This window comes from Solenopsis invicta, chromosome 8 (genome assembly GCF_016802725.1).
Source record: "Solenopsis invicta isolate M01_SB chromosome 8, UNIL_Sinv_3.0, whole genome shotgun sequence".
In the NCBI taxonomy this organism is placed as follows: domain Eukaryota; kingdom Metazoa; phylum Arthropoda; class Insecta; order Hymenoptera; family Formicidae; genus Solenopsis; species Solenopsis invicta.
In genome coordinates, this window is record NC_052671.1 from 11338822 (window position 1) to 11364490 (window position 25669).

At 33.0% G+C, this 25669-nt stretch overlaps 1 protein-coding gene across 1 annotated transcript; it reads right to left on the minus strand.

Moving 5' to 3' along the window:
• On the minus strand, positions 1-25669 carry LOC105198435 (G-protein coupled receptor dmsr-1). Its single transcript, XM_026135962.2, has 2 exons — positions 22412-25669; positions 1-5735 (listed from the first exon to the last, which is right to left on the minus strand). Exons 1-2 carry the CDS (start codon positions 23448-23450, stop codon positions 5524-5526), a joined length of 1251 nt encoding a protein of 416 aa, XP_025991747.1. The 5' UTR covers positions 23451-25669; the 3' UTR covers positions 1-5523.

The following is a 25669-nucleotide window of genomic DNA, read 5'->3' on the forward strand; positions in this document are numbered from 1 at the left end:
GGTTCCACGTAAAAAGTAATGAAAGAAATTCCTTTGTGAACAGCTTCTATAATTTATAATCAATCTTTATAATATTTGCAAACCATTGTACTCGATAAAGTTATTATTATTATTTCAGTGTGTTTGATATGAGGGAAGTAATGCCATTTTCCTGAAAACAATGCCATTTTATTAAAAAAATGCAATATGTTATAATTTTACAAGGAATATTAAAAATTAATAAGTTTTTTCTTTTAGTTCATATCTCACATGGTCGTTGCACGAGTATAAGAATATTGGTGAGATATTAATCCTCGGTTATTCTCACTTTCCAACTATCGTGTCATTTCCAAAATGGTGCGTACGTTTTTAATCTTAAATGTAATTTATGATTATGAATTAATAATTATTTATCACTCTTTCACATCATTATTCAAATGTAACGTAGAAATTGGCATGTTCAAGAAAGGCAATTATTATATAACGCAATAAAAACATTACCTCCTATAATTTAATCTTACAGCGAGATACACGTCCCGATATCACAATATTGATGATAACAACAAATTTTAATAAAATAATTAATGAAATAAAATTACAAACTCAATATTATTACGTTCCGCATAAAAGAAGGAGATAATTGTACAAGTATTGTTTATATCAAACAAAATATTAAAATTACATACATAGTTACATATATTACATGCAAGGATTCGAATGTGCATTTTCGCATTTAATAAACATTTATGACGTTAGTTTGGGTAATTTGGCGGGACATTTAACAAATATTTTATCAAATACTTTATCCTAAGGTAGAAAGACTAACATGAATATTTTTCACAATGTCAGTTCTATGTCACACACGCACACACACACACACACATACACACGCGCACATCCTCGCTTATTTATTTTACTTTGTTCCGCATTTTCTTCGAAATTCCACGTTTTGTATTTATATACACCTTATACATACATGGTATAGTTTCGCTTTTGAGAAACGCGAAACGAAGTATTGGGAGATCAACGATGTCTTTGAAAGTGGCGTGCTTGCTTTTGTTAACGTTGTCAAAAGGCTTCGAGAAACACGAATCTCCCAATTGATCCTCATAATTGGTTTCTAACTTAACGTGAGTCTCTCAGTACGAAACATGCTTCTTCAAACGAACGTAACTCACCTAGATTTTCCAAAGTATAGTTCTCGTAATACACTTCCGATACGAAGTTATTGTTTAACGCGTCAATCGACGAACCGCAATCTTTGGTAATTATTTTCTATCAACTTCCTCTGTGAAGGAATCAACGAACATTTTGCTATCCGCTACAAACAACACGCAACATATTTGTAGGAAGATAACGCTGATTTCTTTTTCATGTAACCAGCATATTTGCTGTTTCTTTCTAATGAATCTCTATCACGAAAGGGAAACATTACTTGCAGCGCCTAAAGCTATCTAATAGTACAAGATTGCATAGAGAGATAATGTTTCTGTTCCATTGCTAACGTGAAGAGGATTTAGCTTGATATAGTACTTATCGTATAACTCATTTCATCTAAACGAGGACATTACTTATCTCATAAGAAGATTTGCTTTATACCATTTGGCTGAATGTAATAGATCATTTCTTAAGCCAGTTTTTTTTCTACTGAAATGAAGAACTTATATTACGTTTTGTGATAAATTAGCTTATGAATAAATTTTAAAAATTGTACATGATTTTGCAAGTAGCAAACTTGAAACTATTGATTCGTGATTTGTTTTTGCGAGTTTTATCGCAATTTTACGATATTGTTGCTTCACAGTTTTAAAAATAACTTTTTTTTCAATTTCTCCCAGATTTATAGTACAGCAGATTAACAGTTTTGTAAATTTTTACGCTCTAACATCTGAACTATCAATTAAAAACTTGATTACTAATTTTATTATGATATAGATAAATATTTCTTTTTTTCTTTCTCTTTATTACAAAACATATCATGCAGACTAGAAAGTTAGTACGTATTAAAAAGATAATGATATAACTTACGTGTTTCTACAAACACAATAAGTATACAAGAAATAGAAGAGAATGCTATTTCTTGGTCAAACTGAATTTTATGGTGCTTAATGATATTTCCATATCAATTATTAAATATGTCTTTCAGGTTTGCATGCCAATGAGATTGTCGGATTTAAAACGCAATCGCAAACTGAAGCTAGAAATAATATCTAAATTAATTTAATCGTTAAATTTAAGAACAATGCTATAAACATCTTAAAAAAATTAAAAGAACTTATTGCGAGAAATATCTCCTCAATATTAATAAATATACTTTCATTGTGTTAGAAAGTTGTACGATTAGGAAATGTACAATAATGGAGTAAATTATAAGGCACTATTAAAATAATAATGGAAATAAAAGTATAGGAATGGAATATTTGCGAAAGAAATCTGTCTTGTCTTTTAACAAATGCCAGTCGAAAGTGAATGCAATATAAAGAATTAACGTCAGAGAAGGCCGGTGCAGAGACAAAATCCGTGACTGCGACAATTTATCGAATGCGCTCGTGGGCGGGCGCAAATAAATAAAAATCCAACTCAGGCGAGAAACTTTATGCGTTTTGCGCGACTTCCACAGCAATTTTATACAAGGCGATAAAGTTTTGCCACAAATGAGAGGCAGCGATTAATCGTGGCAATTCCCCGTGTTGCGTAATTGCTGCGATTCGGTCTAAGAGTGCTTTATCGGACAGATGGAGTGATTTAAGGAAGCTCTAATTTATTGCGGTGACGCAATTCACGGATTTTTATTTTGCAAACCTCGCTTTTGTGGTCTGTCGCGATCGATAAAGGTATCGAGCGCGTTGAACATGCAATAAACGCAAGGGCGAGATTGAAAACGCGACAATTCGATTATTGCGCGTATGCCGCGCGCTTCTGAAATCAAGAACGGATGCAACTTTTTTTCAAACTCCTCGAACGGACCTTTCATATTTCGAATTTTAATAACGTGCCGAGATTTGAAAGCGTCGCTTTGCAAAATTTGATCAAATAGTACGATTTATTATTGTCTAGAAAGTTTTTAATTGAAATGTGCATTAAGCGTTTTCAGACACAAAATCGTTTTGAAAGAGCGCTTTTGAAAAAAAGAGAGACGTGAAAACGAGCGATATTTTCCGTGATTGAGTTTTTTACGTTGTCAAAGTCGTGAGTAAAATATTAAAGCAACTTTACAAGAAATTTGTTGTTAGACGTAACATTTTATACAAAATGTCATTTAAATACAAAAATAAGTTGCAACGTGCTTTGGAATATTTGGAAAATACGTATGCGGCAAATTATGATAAGTATATTGAGACGCGTGTAACGGATTTGTTCCAGCGAATACATTTATGATAATGTTATTGATACTAATTAATAATGAATTTAATTATTACGATAGTACCGTGTCCTAATTGTGTGATTGGAAAATTAATATCTTAATTATAATAAGGCCTGCGAAGAGAGGCCTAAATAAAGTTTCTGGAAGAAATACTTTGGCTTTTTATTATCCGTTAAGGGATAAAATGCAAATTGCGAATGTAATTTGCATTTAACTTGAAAGAAGAAGAATCGAGAAGTTGCATCGAGGAGATTTTTTTAAATATTCAACTGCATAAATGTGAATCGCAAAGCAAGACTATCCTTTGGGCGACGCAAATTTTACATCTCGCATTGCATTGTTAATTATGTTAATCACTGCGCTCGTTTTCACAGTACAGCTTTCGAATAATTCCATGATAAAGTCGTCTATCCGGGCTGCGACTCGGTAAAAACAGTGTGCCAACTTTTACATCAATCCATATGTAATTAAAACGAATATTTAATTGTTCTACTGTAATAGTTTGTAATCCTTTATTTTAATTTGCATAAAAAACCAATTTAATATTTATATTTATCACACTATAGACAGATTTCTTACTTTAATAAACATACGGCACGTGTAGATAACGCACAATTAAAAAAACATTTTAGAATTAAATAAATATTTAATACGTATTACCTCTGTTTGAAATCTATTGAAAATATTATTTTGAGAAACAACATTTTACGATTATTAAAAAAACATTTTGCAAACAAATAACGAGCAAAAAGGTAAAAAAATCTTGTAACCGAGAGTCGAGATAAATATATGGGAAGTGCACAGTTTCAATATTACGAAAAAATTGAAATTTTTAGAAATATAATTTAAAAAAAAAAAATTTTTTTTAATCCTTAGCAATAAAATGGGTAATTGTTCGAACGTCATTACGTTGCGCCACTAATTATTATTAGAAGAGTTAAACTATTCAAACATCTCGCTGCTGCTGCATTTTATGAAGAAAAGCATGACGCCTTTGGTTAACTGTTTACGACGTAGTTAAGTTAGTTAGTTATGTTCTATTTCCTGTAGAAAATTATGCTACACTGCAGCTTATGCGATGCATCATAATGATCTCTGCAAATTTTCAGCAATTCATACTCAGTTTAATAGGCATACTTCTTATGTTTCAACTAAGTTGTGCCATTAACAACTCGTTTCACGTGTAATAATCTTAATAACCTTATTTCTTTTTGCCACTGTTAACATTGCCATTGACTGTCATCGTTACTACGGTTTGAAATGTAAATTGAACGTTATTAGCGCGAGGTCAATATAATTATTAACAATATAAATGTTTAAAGTAATCGATAACAGAATGCGCAATAAACGAAGCTAATTATTTTCACAGCACAAATATTAGAGCGCAAGCAGAGATTGAAATTGATACAAAGGAACTTCTTGATAAATATTTCATCGTGAGAATAGTATGCGGATTATGAGATAATTTTATAATTATTTATGATAATTTTATATGCAAACATTAAAACAATATTAAAGAGACTTATTGCAAAATGATGTACAATTTTTTTTTTGTTTCTGCACGCTAGGTAAAATTATTTATAAGTTTCTGAATAAGAAATCGTGTTTGTGAATTATCACCTTTCATGTAACAAGTTTAAAATTACTGGAAGATTAATAATGTTCCAAATAATGAGATCTTGGGGAGGGAGGTACGGCGTTACAAAATTACAATTTCTAATTTGACAGAATTCGTAAGGTTTTTCACATATCTATCACAACGTTTGTTTTTAGTATAATTGTGCGTATCGTCAATTCGACGGCAGTCAGACGCGTTACGGCATATAATTAAGTGACATGCAAAATTGAAAAGAAACATGCTGGAAAAACATAAGGAGACTCGTCAACTAACTTAAATAAATATTTATTACACATCTGGCGTGCCGTACGTCCAGGACGGCGAAGCCGTCGCTTGAAGACGCCGCGGGCGCTGTAAAGTTCGCAACGACGATGCAATTAAGACCGGTGGCAGTAGCGAGCAAATAAATTTCACCTCTCTTTGCTTGCCGCCATGTTGGCGGACGGAGAATCACGGATAGAATATCCTCTTTCTATTCTCGTTGCAGTACACGTGTCTTAGAGGAAACTAATCAGCGAGTTCTTTACACCGGATAGCAAAAGGTCCGTCGATTTCTTCGGCGCTAGACCTGAGTGACCTGGGTCACCGTGTGATTGGTCCCGGTGTGCCCGTTGTTTTCCATCGGTTGATGCGGCACTGCCATCCACCTGCCGATTAATCGCCATCGGTTGCAGAACAGCTGATTGAAGGTTGTGCGGAATTGTCGGCTCATGGCGCAGTACAGAATGAAATTGATGGCCGAGTTTATAAGTGTCAGAGTGTCTATCACGTCGCCTGTCGAGGAAAGAAACAAACTTGATTAGTAGCAAGTTCAAAATTGCCGAGAATGATTTAGCTTCGGAAACTTTCTCATCAACTCTTTGAACTTTTGAATAAATTTTTGAAAAGTTTCCTGGAATTTGGTAACGTAAGTTTCTTGTTGATACGAAGAAGGGAAAAATTCTAAAGGGATCTTTAACGATCTGGAAATCAAAACGTTCTTTTAATGACCGTATCTGTTTTCCGACTGAATTTTACTCTGAGTTTTATATGTATTATTAGCTTTTATTATAGATTTACAACTGTGAATTCGGTGGGTTGACGAAAATATTTGAGAAAATCTTTTTCTGTATCAAAAAGAAATATCTATGTATTGAACAATTGAAAGTGGACTAGGTTAAAGTTCGAATCTTTTGTGGATTTTTCTTATTTTTATCCAAACTTCTATTATTATGCATTTAATTTCGAAAAGTTCAAAGATGTGGAAATTTATCCGAACCTTATTAAAATCCTTTTTACAACATTCTACGCGCGGCTTGTTGAAATGTATTTTTTTTTCATATTTTTTTGATATTTCTCATTTCTTTTCGTCCTTTCTTTATCTTTGTTTAATTTTAAAGCGATCACGATCCGCCTTTTCTTCGAATGTTCAATAATTCAAACCCGTGGCGTGAACCGGAAACAATCTGAGCTAGCGTTCCGATTTTGGTATGGGCGAGTGGACCGGACATGAACTTTTCGCCTGACGAGAGATACTCGATATATAAGAATGTCATAAATAAAAGGACGTATTTTATAACACTTCATACACGAGAAAGCATGCACTTTGGTAGATTCTCGACACGCTTCCGAGATTGAATAGAAGTCTCCACATGCCATCTCGAATTCTTTCATCGGAACGATAAAATATTATATATATAATATTTTGGACATATCGCATAGCTTCTGTTAACTGATTTTGTTCAATAAACGTACCGTTATCTTAAATCGCCAGGCATTTCTCAATACTTCATTGTATTTAATATTTTAACTACATGATTTTTTCACTATAAGATTTTACGTAATAGCATTATACGCGTTCATACAAATTTTTATATAATCCGTGCTCATTATTATAATGCATGACATATTTAATGGCGAATGTTACATTTTATAAGTATCATGAATATCAAAGCACTTGTTAAATCTTAATCTCCATATCCGACGATGATTTTAGTGGCTTGGATTCAAGTATAATATAAATTTTTTCCAGTGTGATCTGTCGCTATTAAATATCAGCATTTAAAAGATTTAATATTAAAATTGATCATATAAGCTGAAAGAAATAATTAATTTCTCCATTATTAATAAATTTGTATGATAACAATTATAACTCTCTCTTCAATTATTGAAAATATTTAATCGGATTTTAACTGAATATAATACGCTTTTCATAAGAGCATTTATACATTTTACATGATTTATTTATTTTTTTTCTTTACTTAATAAAATTAATAAGCAGTGTAAATATTTAAATTTTTGTATTTTAATTTGCGGGAAAATATACATTAAATTATTCTAACGAAAAAGAGCGTTTGAACGGATAATATAAGTTTTTATTAATAAACTTATTCAATAGCAGCAATAATTTTTGATTTCTTTATTCTACAGTAATAAGTACTGTTTTATTTAATGTTTTATAAATTGTATATTGTTTTTAACACATTTTCCAATTTTCGAATTTATTCTTTGATTAGTATGCTTTTGTATTTACATATTATATCATGTATTATAAGATTTAAAAAGTGAATTATTATGTAGTACAGCACATCAAACTTTTTTATAATTTTACAGCATTAGTTTGTTTATCTGTCTGTCTGTCTGTAAGATTTCTCAAAAACATCTTAACGTTTTTAATAATAATTAATATATAAAATTGTTAAATATATATAAAATTTATCGCAACAACATAATGTTAAGAGAACATATTTATATTGACTCGGTGATTGAATTGGCGTGCATACGGAATGTAGAGAGGTCCAAGTTCAAATCCTAGCTGAGCTAATATTTTTTGCAACAAATTCTTTACAGTTTTTCAAGGTAGAAAGATTTTATAAATGCTTATTAGCATTAATATTATTAAATTGAATATCAGTTTAATATTGTGATATTACTATTAACTTTTCTTTTATTAGAATAATGGTTTAATCACGTACAAAAACTGTGTTTCAAGACCAAAAGCAATGGCGCGTAATTTGAGGCATTAGAAAACGTATATAAAATCACCTAAAATATTATTTAAACACTAAGCCGCTATAACTGTTGTGAGCCTTTTCTCGATTTTAACTTTTTTAAGCTTTATTTTCTCCAATAGATATTCTCCAAAGATTATATCCGTTGCAAAGGATTTATCTATTTTATCTGTTTTTAAAATTTGCAATTTTTACAAAAAAGTGTGTAAATATACCTTTTATTTCATCTCTATAATAATGTAATACAAGAAAATAGAATATTTTTTTAATATCACGTAACAATTTATAATGTTTTGTTTTATAAATATATATATTATATTTGTTGAAAAATATAAGATGCAAAATTATATTAAAAAAGTAATTCAACTTTTAACGCATTTTTTTCGAAATATCACTTTTCAAAGCGATAGCCACGATAACTCAAACATGGTTCAACCGATCAATTTAAAATTTTAAAGCAATATTTTTAATAACTTTTGACATCAAATCACAGCGGTTTTTTTGATTTTTAAATTTTTTCTTTATTTATAACAAAAAAAGAAAGAAAATTTGGGAAAAATTAAATTTTTTAATTTAAATGTGTACAGTTTTGCGAAAAATAAAATTATAAAAAATTTCCTTTGTGATCCAAAAATGACAAGTGTACAGAAAAAATTAGTTTTATTTCAAATAGTTTTGAGATTAAATTGTAACTCTCGTGTTAGTAGATACGCACCTTCATTTAGAACGTTGTTATTATTCATTTATTTCCATATTTGTTCTAATTTTACATTTACATTTTTAACAAAAATATTTACAAAGTAGAAATATACTTTTATTTATCTATTTCTTCAAATAAAAGTTTTATATCGTGTTGAAAAATACTTTATTTTTTCATTTGTTCTGTAATCCTTTAGAGCAATGTTGCGCAATCTATATTAAACTACTATTTTAAATAATTATTTTCAGAAATAGGCAAAATCTTGCAGACAAAATCTCATATAATGTTTATTTTGGTAATACATCTGTATTGTATATAGTGTATTATTAATATACACATTACACAAATGCGTAACCTAAGGCTTGCAGCGGCTCCCGAGCCACAAATTGCGCATCACTGTTTTAAAAACACTGTTTTTTTTTGCAACATTATAAGTCACTCAAACCGGAGCACAGACTCTTGCATAACGTATAAGAGAATTAACCGATCAAAGTCCTTCATTTCTATCATGAGAAGGGAAATAAATGATTCTGATTCATCGATTGTGTTACGCGTTAAGCATTATGCTTTATGCAAGAGCCTGTGCTCCGGTTTTTACTCTTTACGTTCATAAAATAAATCAACCCTGTCCACTGCTATCAAATCAATAGTACTGTACATACATGCGATAATTTTTGCAACGATGCTAAAGTCGTTCGTATACCATGTATTGCCGTTTGGTTTTTCTGCACGGTACACAACGGCCGTTGTATGTACACATAACGTACATAACGTTGCTCGACAAATCGATCGTTTGTCTTGCTTAAGCGAAAAAAATCTATTCGCGTTGCAACTTCCGCCGTGGTGCGCGGCAAGAATGCGTATACGATGCTTTTCGATCTCTTCGGCATGCCACCGACGCGGACGATGATGTTTGCGTAAATTGCCCTTCGGTCGCAGCTAACAGCTAACCCGCGTGCATTTCAACGTGCGACCGCAAGCTGCAAACCATTCCAGTGAATTGTGCGCCGTTTCCTCAGATCCACGTTTTACGCGACATTTAACGCGCCGCTTTACGATTGTCCGGGAAATAATATACAGGGAACTTTTGCGATACCATACTTCGAATAGGGTAGATGCCAAAGTACCGTGTTTGATATGAGATTATTGCCGTGGATTTTTCCGGGTCAAATTTTATCTTGGATTTACATTCTGTCCAACATATTTTATGAGCTATATCATAAAAATATGATAATATAGTAAATGCCACAACGCACGCACATACACACACGCGCGCGCACACAAATTTTACTTGTATTAAAGAACGATTTCTATTGCGCCATTCTGCTATGACAGGTTCTTTGCTCAAATTGGATTCGGATCTATAAATGATACAGTAAAAATAATACGGAAAATCTGTAAAACGTTATTTCGAGGTGTAACAAAAGGTGTGATTTACAACAATTTACTCTTCTCTCACTTCTTTCGTGCTGTACGTTTAATTTTATGATTACAATACCACAATCTAACTGTATTTGCTATTCCACATTATACACACGATTCGACGCAACATCAGTGTTTACTTTACAAAAAGCCCTTGTTATTGCAGTATAACGAGAAGCACAGAGGAATACGAATAATAGAAGCAAGTTTAATGCGAGTGCACATCAAATAAGACCTCACTTGCAATACCTGTATCCTTTGTTCTGACCGTTTCATTTTGGTGCTGCGTGATAAGTACGGTGCATCTAGGTATCGAACGTTAAGTAAATACTCTGGAGGATTCTCGTAGCAAGAGTCGGTAATATCGTCGTTGTTTTCAGAAGTGTGAAAATAGAAGAAAATAGGACGGGAGGGGAGATTTCTCTCTCATCCTGTACTGGCCGATATAGATGTATCTAGATGTATTTCTATTTGCGAGATCTCATGCGGGAGATCGAAACAGCTAAGTATTTGAAATCTTCTCCTATCGTTTCTCGATAGATATTTAAACAATAAACACAGCGTGGCTATTAAACAATGAGTAGCAAGACGAGGATTTGAAGTGCTTTGCTTTTGACATTTATTTTTCTTATTTATCTTGCAATAAGAAAGTTAGCAGAAATATGAGATGTCCATCACATTTGCGATCTGTAAAAGCAAACATTTACTTTTATGGATTATGTCCATTGCATTTTAGCAGGAAACTCTGTATACGTTTCAGCAACATAAGCACAAATCATGTAGATATCCGTTCAAGAATAACCATGATAAAAGATTACAAGAGGATATTTTAAAATATACGTAAACTGCATAAAAACTAATTACATTAAATTAGAGATTAATTGTATTTAACCAGTTTTTTCTTTACTTAATTTCTAATTTGTGCTTTTACCTTATCTCCGTTGAGACAGATATTACACTTTTGTTAAAACCGTTTACCCTTTGTTATTTTCCTTAGAATTTCTTCTAATTGAAATTCACCAGAAGAGGGAAATCTTATAGAAAGTCAACTAATATCGAACTGATGAACAGCAGCAGAATCACATCTTACACAATCAGTAATATTCCGTAACATCACAACGAGATTGTGTAACATTTCCCAGAATATGTGTAGCTTACATCGAGTTTATCATATTATGTCCAAATTATCAAGTCACGTGCGCCAGAGAAAAATGTTTTAATAATTAAAATAAAAATAGGAACGATGTTGTATTTTATATAATTAGATAGCTCATGAACAATTAAATAGCTTATGAACTTTTAATGGGATTGCGTGCCACTTCTCGGGAAACTATGACGGTGTTCCGTAGCGTGATCTTCAGCAAGTTGTGCCGTTCTTATTTCATACAATTGTTCTTGTTCCTATAGAGAGAAAGACAACGAGCATGAATCTTCTTCCCCTTCAATGGGATTCGTGAGACGCCTCGGCAAGCGCATTTCTCGAGTGATCCTCAATCAGCGCGGTAGAATCCCGGGAACAAAGACCACGAACAGAATCCTTAGTAATGGTTCTGTACGCGATCTTCATCGCGTTAAATCTATCAGGGCACTCTTCCCGTGATCAGAAAGACCCTCTTCTGATTCCGATCAACCGAACTGGAAAGACAAATTGCTCATTCTATCCTTTCGTTCTCTTGTTTTCGCCAGCGTGTCTGGACTGCCGTCGTTTTGAGATCCAATTCCGGTGCCTCGATATCCGTGCGAATACGAAACGTCAAGTGTAAAACCCGACGCGTTTGTGCCTCATTATAGTCGGGTTCGCAAAGTTGTTTGTTAAACGTTGTTGCATTTGCACATTTTGCTTTGAATTTTTTCCTTTCGCGAGTATAAGGCAATATACAGAAAATGTGCGAATAGTGCGAATAGTGCGAATTTCAATATCAAAGCTTATTTCCGAAATCATTTTTCACTTTTTCAGTCCCGTATGCGCATATCGATGTACTTTTATGAAATATTTTATAAATAACAAAGTTTGTTTTATCCTTTTTAACACTCGTAATTTATCGTTCAATAGATACGTAATAATTATTTATAATGAAAAATATCTCTTTATACGGATAATTTTAATAATTTAAAAAAAATTAATATAAAAAGATATTAAAAATATCTAAATTAATATCTGCTTATCGTAATACTATACAATATATTATTCAATAAATGTTATACAATATATAGATCTTGAACACTTTAGAAAAAAGTCGTATTGTGCGTTTTTTAAAGTATGGATTTATATTTTCTAAAAGCTGATATTTAAAAGATTTTTAAAAGATAATATTAAATCTTTTTCAAAATAATTTCATAAGTTGTACATTATATAAAATATTCTAAAATAGTTTACAAATAAATTTCATTTTCTCAAGAGCTCAACAAAGATCCCTCTTTAAAAAAAGAATTTACTAATCTTTAAAAAAATGTGAATGTATTATATGATACCATAATATTGATACTTAAATATAAATTTATATTTAAATATCAAATTAGATATTTTTAGTCTTTTGAAATTGACCATGCTCAAAATAGTTAAAATATGACGTTTATGGCAGTTTTTATTAAATCATAACTTTTGAAAACCATATTTGATATTTAAAATATTATTGAAGTTTAATAACGTGCGTACGGGGTTGATAGGAAATAGTTTAGATACTTAATAGTTGGTATGAAATGTAATGATGTGCATACAAAGCGGAGAATTTATATCACCTTGTGCATGCGAGTGCGAGGGCTTCCAGAATTACATCGTCCTTTCGTCTACGTACGTTGCAACCATAATTAAATGTATTAATTAGCAGGTTTTTTGTTTATCGAAAAAATGTTATATTTTTGAAAATAATTAGATTTAAATGGTATTCGAAGTCATGTTGCAAGCGATCCAACATAGACTAGATAATAAAATATAATGTATAGTGAGGAACGTCACCGACATAGGTCGCCTAAAGCAAAAAGCGATACCGTCTTACGTCTCGGAAATTAAACATTGCATTTTATTAATACTGATAAAAATATAATTTTTTTGATAATTATACAGTAGAACTGATACTTCATATATCCGTTTTGTAAAATCAGCCGAAAACAAATTTTTATAACAGCAACAATAAAATTTTCACTATTTTCTTTTGCAAATTGCATAATTTAAACAATATTAAGTAAATTATTGGTAATATTATTATCTGTACTGTTATAAAATTCTTTTATTTATATTTTTTCTTTTTCTAATTCTTTTTCTAATTTTGTTTTTAACATAAAATTGGAGTGCAGCATAAACCGGCACACTCATGAATAAGAGCAAAAATAGAACAGAATAAAAAGCATGAGATATAATTGTTAAATTAATAAGCTAGCTTAATCTTTATGTATTATTGCGCTACATGTTGCACATAGAACCGTACGCATTAAATATTTAAATAGATGTAATAAATCGGCAAAAACCGTTTTACATTAAAGTGAAAAACTTCTAGATATTTTCATACGTATTAACCTGTAAGTATTTTGTACAGATGACTTATGTGAAAGGAAAAGAAAAATAAATGTAGCATTACTGCCTACAATGTCGGTTTTGGAACTTATTTTGTCAGACGTCTATTTTTGCTTATCTTTACACAAAACTTAATTATCGCATGATTCGAAATAGTATTATAAAAATTATTACGTCATCTAATAGAAGACATTTTCTAGTTTGTATTTATGTTTCCAAAGTTTCATTTTTGGTTTCTGTTTAAGAAATACAATCCACAAAAACAAAGTGTCGGCACTGACGGTCTTCCTCTATATATTTTTTTAGAGTCAGATTAACAATTTTAATTTAATAATTAAAAATAAAGAAAGTATAGTAAGTAAAAGGGTTAAAATCATAGTTTCTACAAGTCATAGTTTCTTAAGACAAATTTTAAAATAATACATATTCTAACGCTTTTACTGCTTAAGTCAATTTATGTGTATGCGATTAATAAAGTAAAGCATTTTTTCTATCGTTGCTTTAAGGTATTGATGATATTACAAGGACTATATTTTTACGATTTTTTTCATGAGCAATATAGACATTTGTTGAAAATCAATATGCTGTCAGCGACACAAGTCTTGAGTATTAAATTTTTAATACAGTAACATCAAACTTTTATTAGGTACTTTTTTAAAAGTATTTGCTTTTAATTTTAGATAAAAATATTTGATTTTAATTTTGTGTTTGAAATTTTGTTTTATCTATGTGTACGCGTAATATTTGCAATAGAAAGTTGTTAAAATATTAATTTTGAAGTAAAATTAGGTATTCAGACTAATATCTGAAGGATTAGTTAAATAGCTGACGTATTGTACACCGCTACACGGTCTTGCGTAATTACATCATAAATGTCACACGCATTTCATTTTCCTTATTCCTATCTTGTTAATGGTAACGCTATTAAATCTACATTTGTACTGTTTTCCATTACAAAGTGTTTTTGTAATATAGCTTAACCTCTAGTGGAGAGATACATACATATATGAAGTCAGTAGGCTCCATTTGGTGCAATATCCCATGTGATCCGATTACGTTTATTTAGTTTAAAAATAAAAATGCATAAAATAAATATGCCATATGAAAAATTGTTCAAAATTACTTTCCGAGATGAAAACACATCAATCTATTAGTTATTTGTAACTGTATATGAAAACTTAATGCGCTATTTTATCATACAGCTTACTTTTGACTATTTTCTGGAAATGTCACTCTTCCTCGGAAAAGCACTCTAATTTAGTTTTGGCAACCTTTAGTTGGCAGATTGCTGGAAGTGTGGCAATAGTTACTTATTAATAAATCGGAATGAATTAAATGGAAATAGAAAGGTAGTTGAAAATGGAAGTTTGGACGACGAAGAATTTACTAACTTTGTGCTCGCATTTTCTACAAAAATACATCATTACGTGATTACGTTACGATGTGATTTAGTATTCCCAAAACGTTGTAGGTAATAAAATTAAGACATTTTACGATCTCTTGTCCCATCTCGAGACAACGGTAACATGAATCTTTTATCTACTGGTCTTCCACAAAGTTTCGAGATCTTGTACAAAATTTAACAAGACATGTACCATTATGTATACAGCGTACCACTTTGATTAATTTTACGACGCTGCTTATCGTCTGCAAAACTACAAGAACGAATTCGCAGAATCGGACTCTTCTTCTAAGCGAAGTTCTGTTAATTAACTTCTGCTACGAACAGTTTCATTAATTGAAATTGTGTGTTGCACAACAGTGAATTTGTCTCGAGATTGTTTCCCGAGATAAATGAACGGACAGTTCATGTTAGTATCATCACGTTAAACACAATCTTATAAAACTGAAGAATTAAAACTTGCTTAAGTTTATAATCGTAAGCAAAACAGCGTTTACTTTTTAAACTCAGTTATTTATATTTGTATTAAAAATATGATTATGAATTACATTAGTAATGAAGTTGTGTAATATATCTGAAAAGAATATATTTACTCGATCCAACAGTGAAAAAAAAGATATCGAAATATTCAGAAGTAAATACTACTTGTGACGTTTCCTTCGATATTTATTGATTTTATAAATAAATTTGATTATGATGATGGAATACACAATTCTGTAAAATATATTTTATTTTTCTTAATTAGAGATGGTTATTTGATAGGAATAAAATTTTATTTCGCTGTGTTTAAATAAGAGCTTATTTCAGCGAAATATTTAACGTTATATTTAAAAAATGAATTTTTCTGCATCTTCTTTCTCAGTGTATAATAATTTAGTGTAGATTATAAATTATTTTATGTTAATTTATGTTTATAATAATAATAAAAATACAGTATATTTATATTACATTTTAATACGTAAATTTTTATATATTGGGTGCAAAAGATTTCATAAACTTTCAATAGATAATGTAACATTTTCTTTAAATGTCAAAAGGCGGCTTGTTATCAACATTTCGTTTATTAACAACTTCTGTCAAAATTCGTGGGTTTCTAGCCACTAAATTGCACACATTGTCATCATCAGTATTAGAAGACCGTCCAGAGTATAGTTTGTCTTTGGGATCAAAATCACCTTGTATAAATTTAGTGAATCATTTTTCGCAGAATTGGTACAGCATTGTCATCATCAGCATTAAAAGACCTTTCAGAGCATAGTTTGTCTTTGGGATGAAAATCACTTTGTATAAATTTAGCGAATCATTTTTCGCAGGTCGAAATTGGCACAGCGTTCTCTGCGAATATATCACAAATATTTTTCACGGTATTTCGAATATTTGTTCGTCTCCGAAATTCATACATCATTATTATGTATACATGAAGCTTTTATTTCGTTCATTTCCACTTTTATTTGATTACCTTATAATTTATTTGAATTTAGTCAAGTTCTTTTTTAAACAAGAGGCTTTTTAGACAATATCACGACTGACAGTGTTCCCTTTTCTTTCTGGACCTGTGAATTTCCGATCGAAGTATTTCGCACGTTGCCTTTTTAGTGATATATAATTTATTAATAATCTTCTGTCAATAAAGAAAAACGTTGATTAAATCTACAAAAAGTCCATCAAAATTTTTGCGATTATCCAATATTATAATTTATTTCATTCTATTAGTCTAATAAAAGACACGAAATCACGTAATGCAACACGATATTAGAAGAAGAGAAAGAGTGAGAGAAGGAGAATGTATATTCACAAAACAAAGGAAATTGTTCCATCGTAAGGCCAATTATATCGATGATTCTAAATGACGTATATAGAAGCGTATATTTTCGTAACATGTGATTGCATCATGTAGCCAACCGCCTGCATGACTTGCTTGTAATTTTGTCAGTCGTTTATTATTGACGAATATAGGAGGAGAAACAATGTTATTATTCATGAGCCACACTCTCTCTTTTGTGTCCATCCTTCATGCTACGTCGTACTCGTTATTCCCAGTAGCGTGCTGAGATAATGCGCGACGTGATGTCGCGTTTATGTCACTCGGAGTTATTGCGGAATCAGTAACTTCCTCGTTAGCGTCTAACTTTTCTGCTGATGGTATCATGCCGCGTCAAATTATGTACTTTTCGTATACTCATTACCGAGATCACAGATCCATTAAAAAGAACATCATTTATTTACATCTGCTTTATATTTGGCAGCCTGCTACCTTATTAAAGTAACATTGCAGTTCATTATTTTCATATTTCCATAAAATCTTTCTACAAGACGGCTAATTTGTCATATAATACTTTTTGATTGATCCAAAAAGAAAGGGAGAATGTTCTAACATTGTAAAAAGTAAAAAATTCTTAAATTAAAATTTTACTCTCTCTCTTTCTCTCTCTCTCCGTCTCCCTAGATTGTAGAATCAAATTATAAGTTTTACATTCAGAAATTGTTATTCTCTGTTTTTTTTTTCGAGACTTTGTTAGATGACATTGGATACCGCAGATGGTCTGGAAAAATTTGAATTATAAGTTGCTAGAGAGCTCCACATCTATCTTCCACAATTTTTTTTAAATCTTCCATCATTAATTATCCCTGTTGATCAAGCTCTCGTAATTCCATTACGTGTGGCATAAGAAGAACGATGTATTACGCGCCGCAGCATTTAGCATAACAGGATCTCGTCGAAAAAAAGCCAGTTCCCATTTTGTTGTTTCAAGCGCAGTAGCACTTGTTGTTTTTAAATTACGCGCTTTGTTGACGCGGAATACGCGAGTGTAGTCAGGGGAGTTAAAGAATTTGCGTTGTGCGCGGTGGTCATCGGTGGCGAAACGCGAACTGCCCCGTTTAATGTCGTGTTAATAGGAACGGAAGTATCATTCAATACGTACTGCACGTAATGTGCTTCGCGCCCGCCCGATAACACGCAGTCAACCGTTACGAGTGCGAGAAAGTTAACAGTGGCAAATGCCGCACAAACGCAGCACCGGAAATTATGTTATGAGTTCCTATCGTGTACGTCACAACGTCGCGTAAGTAAAATTTATTAGTTGACTTTACGGACAATGCGCGTCACGTATGAATGTCAAAAGTTGACTCGGAATTTTTATTTGTGTTCCCTACTTGTCGCTACGCGGGATTAGTACCTGTTGGACAGGTTGAGCAAATGAAAACTAACGTTTTGTGTATAGATTCTCATTTTTACTGCATTAACGTCACATTCTTCACCGTTCACGAGAGCAATTTTCTCGACAAGTAGTTTATTTATTACAGATCTGGCCTCTTTTTGGACATCTTCGCTAGAATAATTTTTTCAATTCTATATATCGAGTCTTTCAATAAAGTTTTCGTTGAACGAAATAATCGCTCGTAGCGCAAATTCTCTCTCTTTGCCAAACGCACCTGATATTGATATATGTATCTATATATGCACGTACGGAGACTTCAATAAGAGGACTCGTAAAAAATTACTCATTTGCAGTACGAAGCCGAGCAGTACGTGATGTAAAATTTTCATATCAACTTACCCCGTACGTAACATTGGTACGTATTCGAATTACGTAGGAATCTGATGTCGTGCGTATCACGGCGAAAGAAAATATATTCCATTTGCTAATGAACTGGCAAGTGGAATATATTTCCGCTTGCTAGAGATAGCCAACTTTTGTGCACATTCGCGAGCAGACCACCGCGGAATTAGTTTCAGTAAACTTACTTGTGCGCCGCTTTTATAAAAGTTTGATTGTTTATGCAAAAATAATTACATATAACTTTTGATCTTTTATATAAAGATAACAAAATAAGAACAGACTGGGGGCCAACTTTAATTACTTTCTTTTTTTTGAAATAAAATAAAATTTAATGGCTTTAAAGACATGCATGTGTTTAATAAACTCATAATCAATCGCAAAAATTAAAAAAGAAAAGATCTGAGATTCTTTCATTGACATCTTAATTAACGTCTTTGTGACCTAATCCACGAAATATCCGTGGTGAATCTGCGGCGTGTAAGAGAAGAGTTTGTATTTTGCATGCAACTCTGCGGTTAAATCGTGGAGTGAATAGGTTGGCATGTATTGACGTATCGTGCACATACACGTTGCTTGTTGGCCTCTGCTTTCGCCACACAAGAAGCTTACATTTGTACACGATTACAACAACGGTGGAAGTACACGTGTTAATTAGAATACGCCAATCGAAGATGGAACACAAATGCGTAACTATGTTGAATACCAGTTGCGTATCAAAAACAGAGGAGATAAATCCAACTGGAAATGTATGAAATCGCCTGTCATTCGCAGGATTTACAATCGTGAGATGTGTTTGAAACTCTTTTAGTATTTGAATATTTGAAAATCCGAGACTTTACATTTTTCCAATTTTTTTTAAATGTCTTAAAATTTTTAAATTCTTAAACAGTTAAAACTTTTAAGTTTTAAAGTTTTAACTTATGTATCAATATTTAAGACATTATATATCATGAAAAATGTATAGTTCTTTGATAAAATATGGACATTAAAGTTGAAAGAATTATTTGGCTACTTTGTAATTGCGGATGATAACGTCATGTATAAACGATAATATTTTTTATATCAATATTTATATAAAAATTATGATTCATGAAAACAATGATACATTTATAGTCAAATATAAAACATTTCTTCGATAACGTAAATTAACGAAGATTTATATTTTTATCTGTCGTATCCAATGTAATTTGCGTTTCTACCGCGAAGCCCCAATTTATTTTTTGCTAACACGAGAGAAAAAGAGAAAAGTTTGTGGTCTTCAAGATATTCATGAATCGCGAAGGCATATACATATAAAAAGAAATATATATATACATTACACACACACGTGTATGTGTGTGTGTGTGTGTGTGTGTCTTTCTTTATCTATATAATTATTTTAGTATTTGAATTATCTCTTATAAAAGTATTCATGCTCTCGATAATTGGATTGTGAAATCAAAAGAGAGTAACGCAATGAGATGAGAAAATGAGTTACCCTCAGGTATTGCATGAGTTTCCTCCTGCAAGATATGATGAATGAAGAGTTTTTCTTTCATTTTTTAAAACGTTAGACGGATTGATTTGATGTACGATAACACATCAGTGAAGAATCCGAGCTTTAAAAAGTTCAGACGTATAAAATTTGATATAACATAAAATATTTGCCAAGTTTGACATCTAGCCGCGAATGTTTGGTGTTTTTTCCCGATATTCTGACGACGGACAAGAAGATCTTATTATGTCACATTTGTATTTTATATCGAGGAAGATTTGTTGCCCGCAGTATTCAGCGACACTTCCTGCTTTCGTTGGCATAATTTTACGATATGATTATGTTCATGATATAAAAAAGAGATATTTATTTTTTTTTCTTGTACTATGTCGTAATTTGTCATGTTGCAAAAGAAATGAAACTATTAGAGGAGCTTATTTTTCTATCCTTTTATATACAAAGCAAAAGTGATTGTTCCAATAATTTCTAGCATAATAAATCTAATACATCGCGATTACACACTTGTGTGTAATCTAGTGACGATAATTTCAAAACATATTATTATAAATCAATTTTATGAAAATGATATGATATATGATGATGTAATTTTGTATGAAAATGCTAATATGATGTATGATGAAATATCGCGTGTCGTTATAAAATACCGTAAAAGTACAGTTGTGATAATAAGTTGTAATTGACATAATATATTAATATACTGCTTTTAAAAGTATTTGCTGTGCTTTCAACCACTCACATCTCGTAACAATTTCAGAGCGACGTATAATATATGATGATGTAAAATGCAGATTAAACGCGACGACGATGAAAATGCCGGTGACGTAAAGTAAACATATTTAATGTTCGTGAAATGCATAATTTGATCTGCGTAACACTGTTTCCGCCTCAATTTCATATTTCACGCATGAGACATCGTAATATCGAGTACATCAATTATGAACCATATGATCTTTCGTTAGAGTGACCGTTATACATAATTTAAGGTAGTACTTTTTTTCGCTTTTATAGAAAGTCTTTCTCTTCTGAGAAATTATTAGAGAAATTAATTAATAATTCCACAATAAAGGAAAACAAAATCTGTTCTTGCGCTAATTAATAGTAAATGAAATCATGCATAACAAATTTTATACCCGTTAGGTTATATCTCAGTGACTTTTTTTGGCATAAGATTTTTTCAAAGGGTCATAAAATTTTCAAGTATTGTTTCACTTAACGGAAGAGCATTAATAATTTATATCTGCGCGTGAAATATCGTCGTGAAATATTACCGTAGCAGTTACCTTCCTGACGGAGATCGCACTTATTAAAACTCTTTTACACAAACTATTAGACTGGTCTCTCATATTTCACGCTATGACGCCCTCTTACTCCGGAAGAACTTTTACGACACAAGTTTTATATGCTTTATCGCAAATGTGCGGTGGAATGTTTTTCTATTTACGATGCTCCGGCAAATAAGACGTCTTATAGACAAATTCATGAAATTCACAGCAAATACTCGAGATTCGTGCAAGTCCTCGTAAGTTAAATTCAAATCGTCTTTTTGTTCTTGAATCGCAAGAACGCAGTATCAGCAAATTTCTGCCATCGTAATTCTATTGCCAGCTTAATATCAATTTTCATCAAACTCAACATATTTTTTACGCCGTATTTTTAATACGGATGTATAATGTGGCGAATAATGGCGGTTAATGATCCTGAACGTGAATTACGTTAGCAGTCATTAAAGCTTTTACGTGAAACTAATACTGTAAAATGATATAAGAGAGTTATATAATGTATCAATGATCGGTAGCGCGGATACTGTTTATCATTTAGTCTCATTAAAATTACCTTGGCTTTTTTTATTGCTAAACTATATGAAAAATTATATTGAAACTGATACTAATGGAAATGAAGTTGTATCTAAAATATATATGCCATACAAAATGAATAACAGCATAGTTATTACATAGAATTTAATTCTTGCATATTCGTTACTGTCACAATGGTAGCGATCAAATATTTATCTGTTAAATTACACTAGAATTTATTAATTAAATCTCAGCTCTCACGATATGTGTAACGAATATGATATATTTTTATATATATATCAAGAGGAATTATCTACTATTTTTGTTCTTTTTCAGCATTTAAAAGCAATCATAACGATCGTAAAATTGATTCTTATTATGCATACAAAAAGGTACGTCTTTTTTAAAGATTGTATACATTTATAATTAAATTTACATATAAATTGCATAGAAATTGAACTGGAGATAAGAAAAAAAATTTAGAAAAGTGTTAAATTACGTCTTGGGTATTTTCTGAAATAACTACAATTAAACTTTTATTTTTGGGATCAATATTAATACATTTCGAACTTACCCAACATTGCGTAGCAGGTGTTTAAGAAACTCTGGCCCAAAATAACGCCGAGCAATCCCAAAATGCCCTGCGGCAATTCCGTGACGAGAAATAATAGGAGCACCGCCAATAACATCATTGTAGTCCTGTCAGTCTGTCTTTCTTTATCGTTGCCTTTTCTTCTTTTCTTGGGTTTCTCGCAGGCGTGCTCCTTGCCGTTTCCCATCTTGATTACAGTTTGATTTTTCGCAGTGAGTTTTTTCCGTCTCCGTTTTGCCTCTAACAATACCTTGACCAGCTTGATACTTAATCCCGTCAACGCTATGCACGGTATCAGCTTGATCACCACGCTGTAGATCCAGATGTTGATGTTCTTGAGAACATCTGCATTTGGAGATTCGACAAGTTTCACGAAGTATAGCGTGCTATTAGTTACGCCTTCGAGAGACGAGTTGTTGACCATCTGCTGGAATTTTGTTAGATTCACTTTTTCCCCCAATCTGTCTAGTATTTCTTCTTGCGGTCTCACTTCGGTGTTGATGTAAAGCGGTATGCAAAGCAGCGGGCAGGATAAATAGGCAAAGGCAATCATCAGGAAGGTGCGCTTGTTGCTGCACCACTCGCGATTCCTCTGCGGATGTGCCACCGCGATGTACCTCCAAACTGCTAAAGTGACGGTTAGGCAGATCGAGATTGTATGACAAACCTGAGTGAAGTTGGAGTGAAACAGCACGAAGATGGTCCAGCCGTAGGTGAAGGTATCTCTGCGAGATCGTTTGTAGAGATACATATGAATCGCGTAAGGAATGTACTCCATCATCACGAGAAGGTCGGCCACGGCGAGACCGGTGAGAATCATGTTAGTGGGCGATTGCATCTCGCGACGCGTTAACACGGCGATGTTGAGCACGTTGGCGATTGAACCGAATATGCATATCAGTAGACTAGCCCAGCCATGCATCTGACTCCTATACCAGTAGTAGAAGGATTCCAAGCGCGCGCCGCACTGGTATTCCGTTCCGGCGGAGGGTTCCAGCGTGGTGTTCAGGCTGACGTTCATCTCTGCGAAGTGAAGTGGTCCAGCGAACGAGCGAAATGCACTACCACTGCGGAATACGAAAGTTCAACTCTTCTACTTTTACGCGCTTTCAAGATCCAATTCCTCCCGCTGAATCATTACCGTCCGGTAATAGTTTTCTCGTTGGTTCCTTTCTTTTTTTTAATGAAGATCGTTACATAAAAGGAGTAATGGGAATCGGAGTTAATCGGAATTGAAGCTTCCGATAAAAAAATGTCGATTTAACGTAATCACTATCACATGAAATTACATTGATAACTGACAATTATTCTGCGACGCTGACGACAACTTACACGTATTTTAATGATACTTCAAATCGATGACGATCGGATTCAGATTACAGTGATTAAGTTATTTATAAGTTATCACTGTCAGATTAATGAAGACAATTATCGCACGCAGGTTACAGTTTTTCTTGACAGAGACAGCTGTTCCTCATTTAGCTAATTTATTATTAGCTAATTATTAACGATTATAACGTTAGAGAAGACTTCCAAATCGATTTTTTTTCTATTGGCAAATTTCACAGCATACGTGAAAGAGCGCCTTTGTCATTTCCGTGCTATTTCGGGGAGATGTGATCGGGGAAATCGAATCACTCCGCCGTCTACTTATACATCACATCTTCCTCGATTCACTTTACAATTTCGGCTGACTAAGTTCGATCGGAAGGCAAGAGTCTTTGTTCACTGGTCCGATAGAACGTAATAATTTTTCTACATTTTTTGAGCTGGAAATCGCGCTCGATAATTTAGTCGCGACGATTTATTCTCGTACACGCGCGGAGATGAAGAGAAGAATAAAGTTACTATGCGTTTGGAGATCCACTCTCTTGATTTAATTCGAACAATCATAGTCGAATGTATCCCTGGACAAGTTTTGACGCTGCCAAAGGGAGCACGATGTAGTATAACGGTAGTAAAACTTTCGTTGTTATTATTGTTATCGTTTTGACAATTTGATTTCCGAGGGTATGAGGGTAGTCAGCTGGCCTCAATTTTTATGCTTCCCATTTTTGGAGTTTATGTTTCAGCGCTTAAAATTGCGTGCACTAACAACATCAAGTTTTTATACGACAAACGTCAAGATTACGTTTTTCTCTTTGCGACGATAAGGACGAGATTTGTTCTTAACGGAGATTTAGATTATTCAAATGTCTAACATTAATATATATCATATCAGCGGCGTAACAATTAATTAGTAGACAGGATTGAGGACGATAATTGATTAATTTTTTTTCTAAAATCAGCTGCGTCGTTTGCGCGCGGAGTTCCGGTTTCCACGATAAATCGGGGAATCAAATTTTCGTGTGGCGAATCGGATTTTAGTGTCGCGTGCAGAATCAAAGTGTCATGTGACAAGTGTCGGTGACACGTGTAAGGAGGATGCTTCAGTTACTAATCGTAGCTGCCGCACCCTGTTGTAGTGCGAATGATCCTCGAGTGCCATAGGAACACTTTTCTACGGACGGCGTAATAACCGTTTGAGCACGAAACGAGCATTATCGTCAATCCGGGCGAAGAGATGCACAAACATTCCGCTTTCAATTTTCCACTTCCCTCGCCGCTCGCAGATCGAATTACCGCCCTCCCACCTTAACCGATCACTAGGCGTGCTACTCGATCGCGGAAATGCCGCCGGCTAAAATTACTTCGGCCGCTAATTTGAGACCGTTCGTTTAACGTTAATATTCCCATGCGCGCTTATCTCGCCCCTGTCTCAATTACTGTTCGTGATATTAATTACACTTGCACCGATTGTTCCGCGATTTTTTCGCTTTGCCAGCGTTTCTATCGCGAACAACACAGCTGTTCCACGTTTCAGGTAGAAATGCGAGGAGCGTCGCGCGGCCCCGCACATGTGATAAGTTGACGTCCGGACGCCGAATGAAGCGAAAAGGCGTCGCGACGCCTCGTACACTGGAATGGGGTAGCTTTTGCGCCTGCGTCCAGTTCTCCATTCTCTAGTCTCCTTCTATGTCCTCTTTCATTCTGTTTCTTTCTGTCTCTCTCTCTTCTCCTCCACACTCTGTCCTTTCTCGTCTGTCAAAGCAGTTCTTTGCATCTCCACAGCGAATAAAGTCGAGTCTGCTTAAGACTGATCCAGAAATCTTGAACGCGGCAATCTATAAGCCAAATGGAGATCCAATCTCTTAATTTAAATCTCGCCTTGAAGTAAACGTATATGAAACACTAAATTGT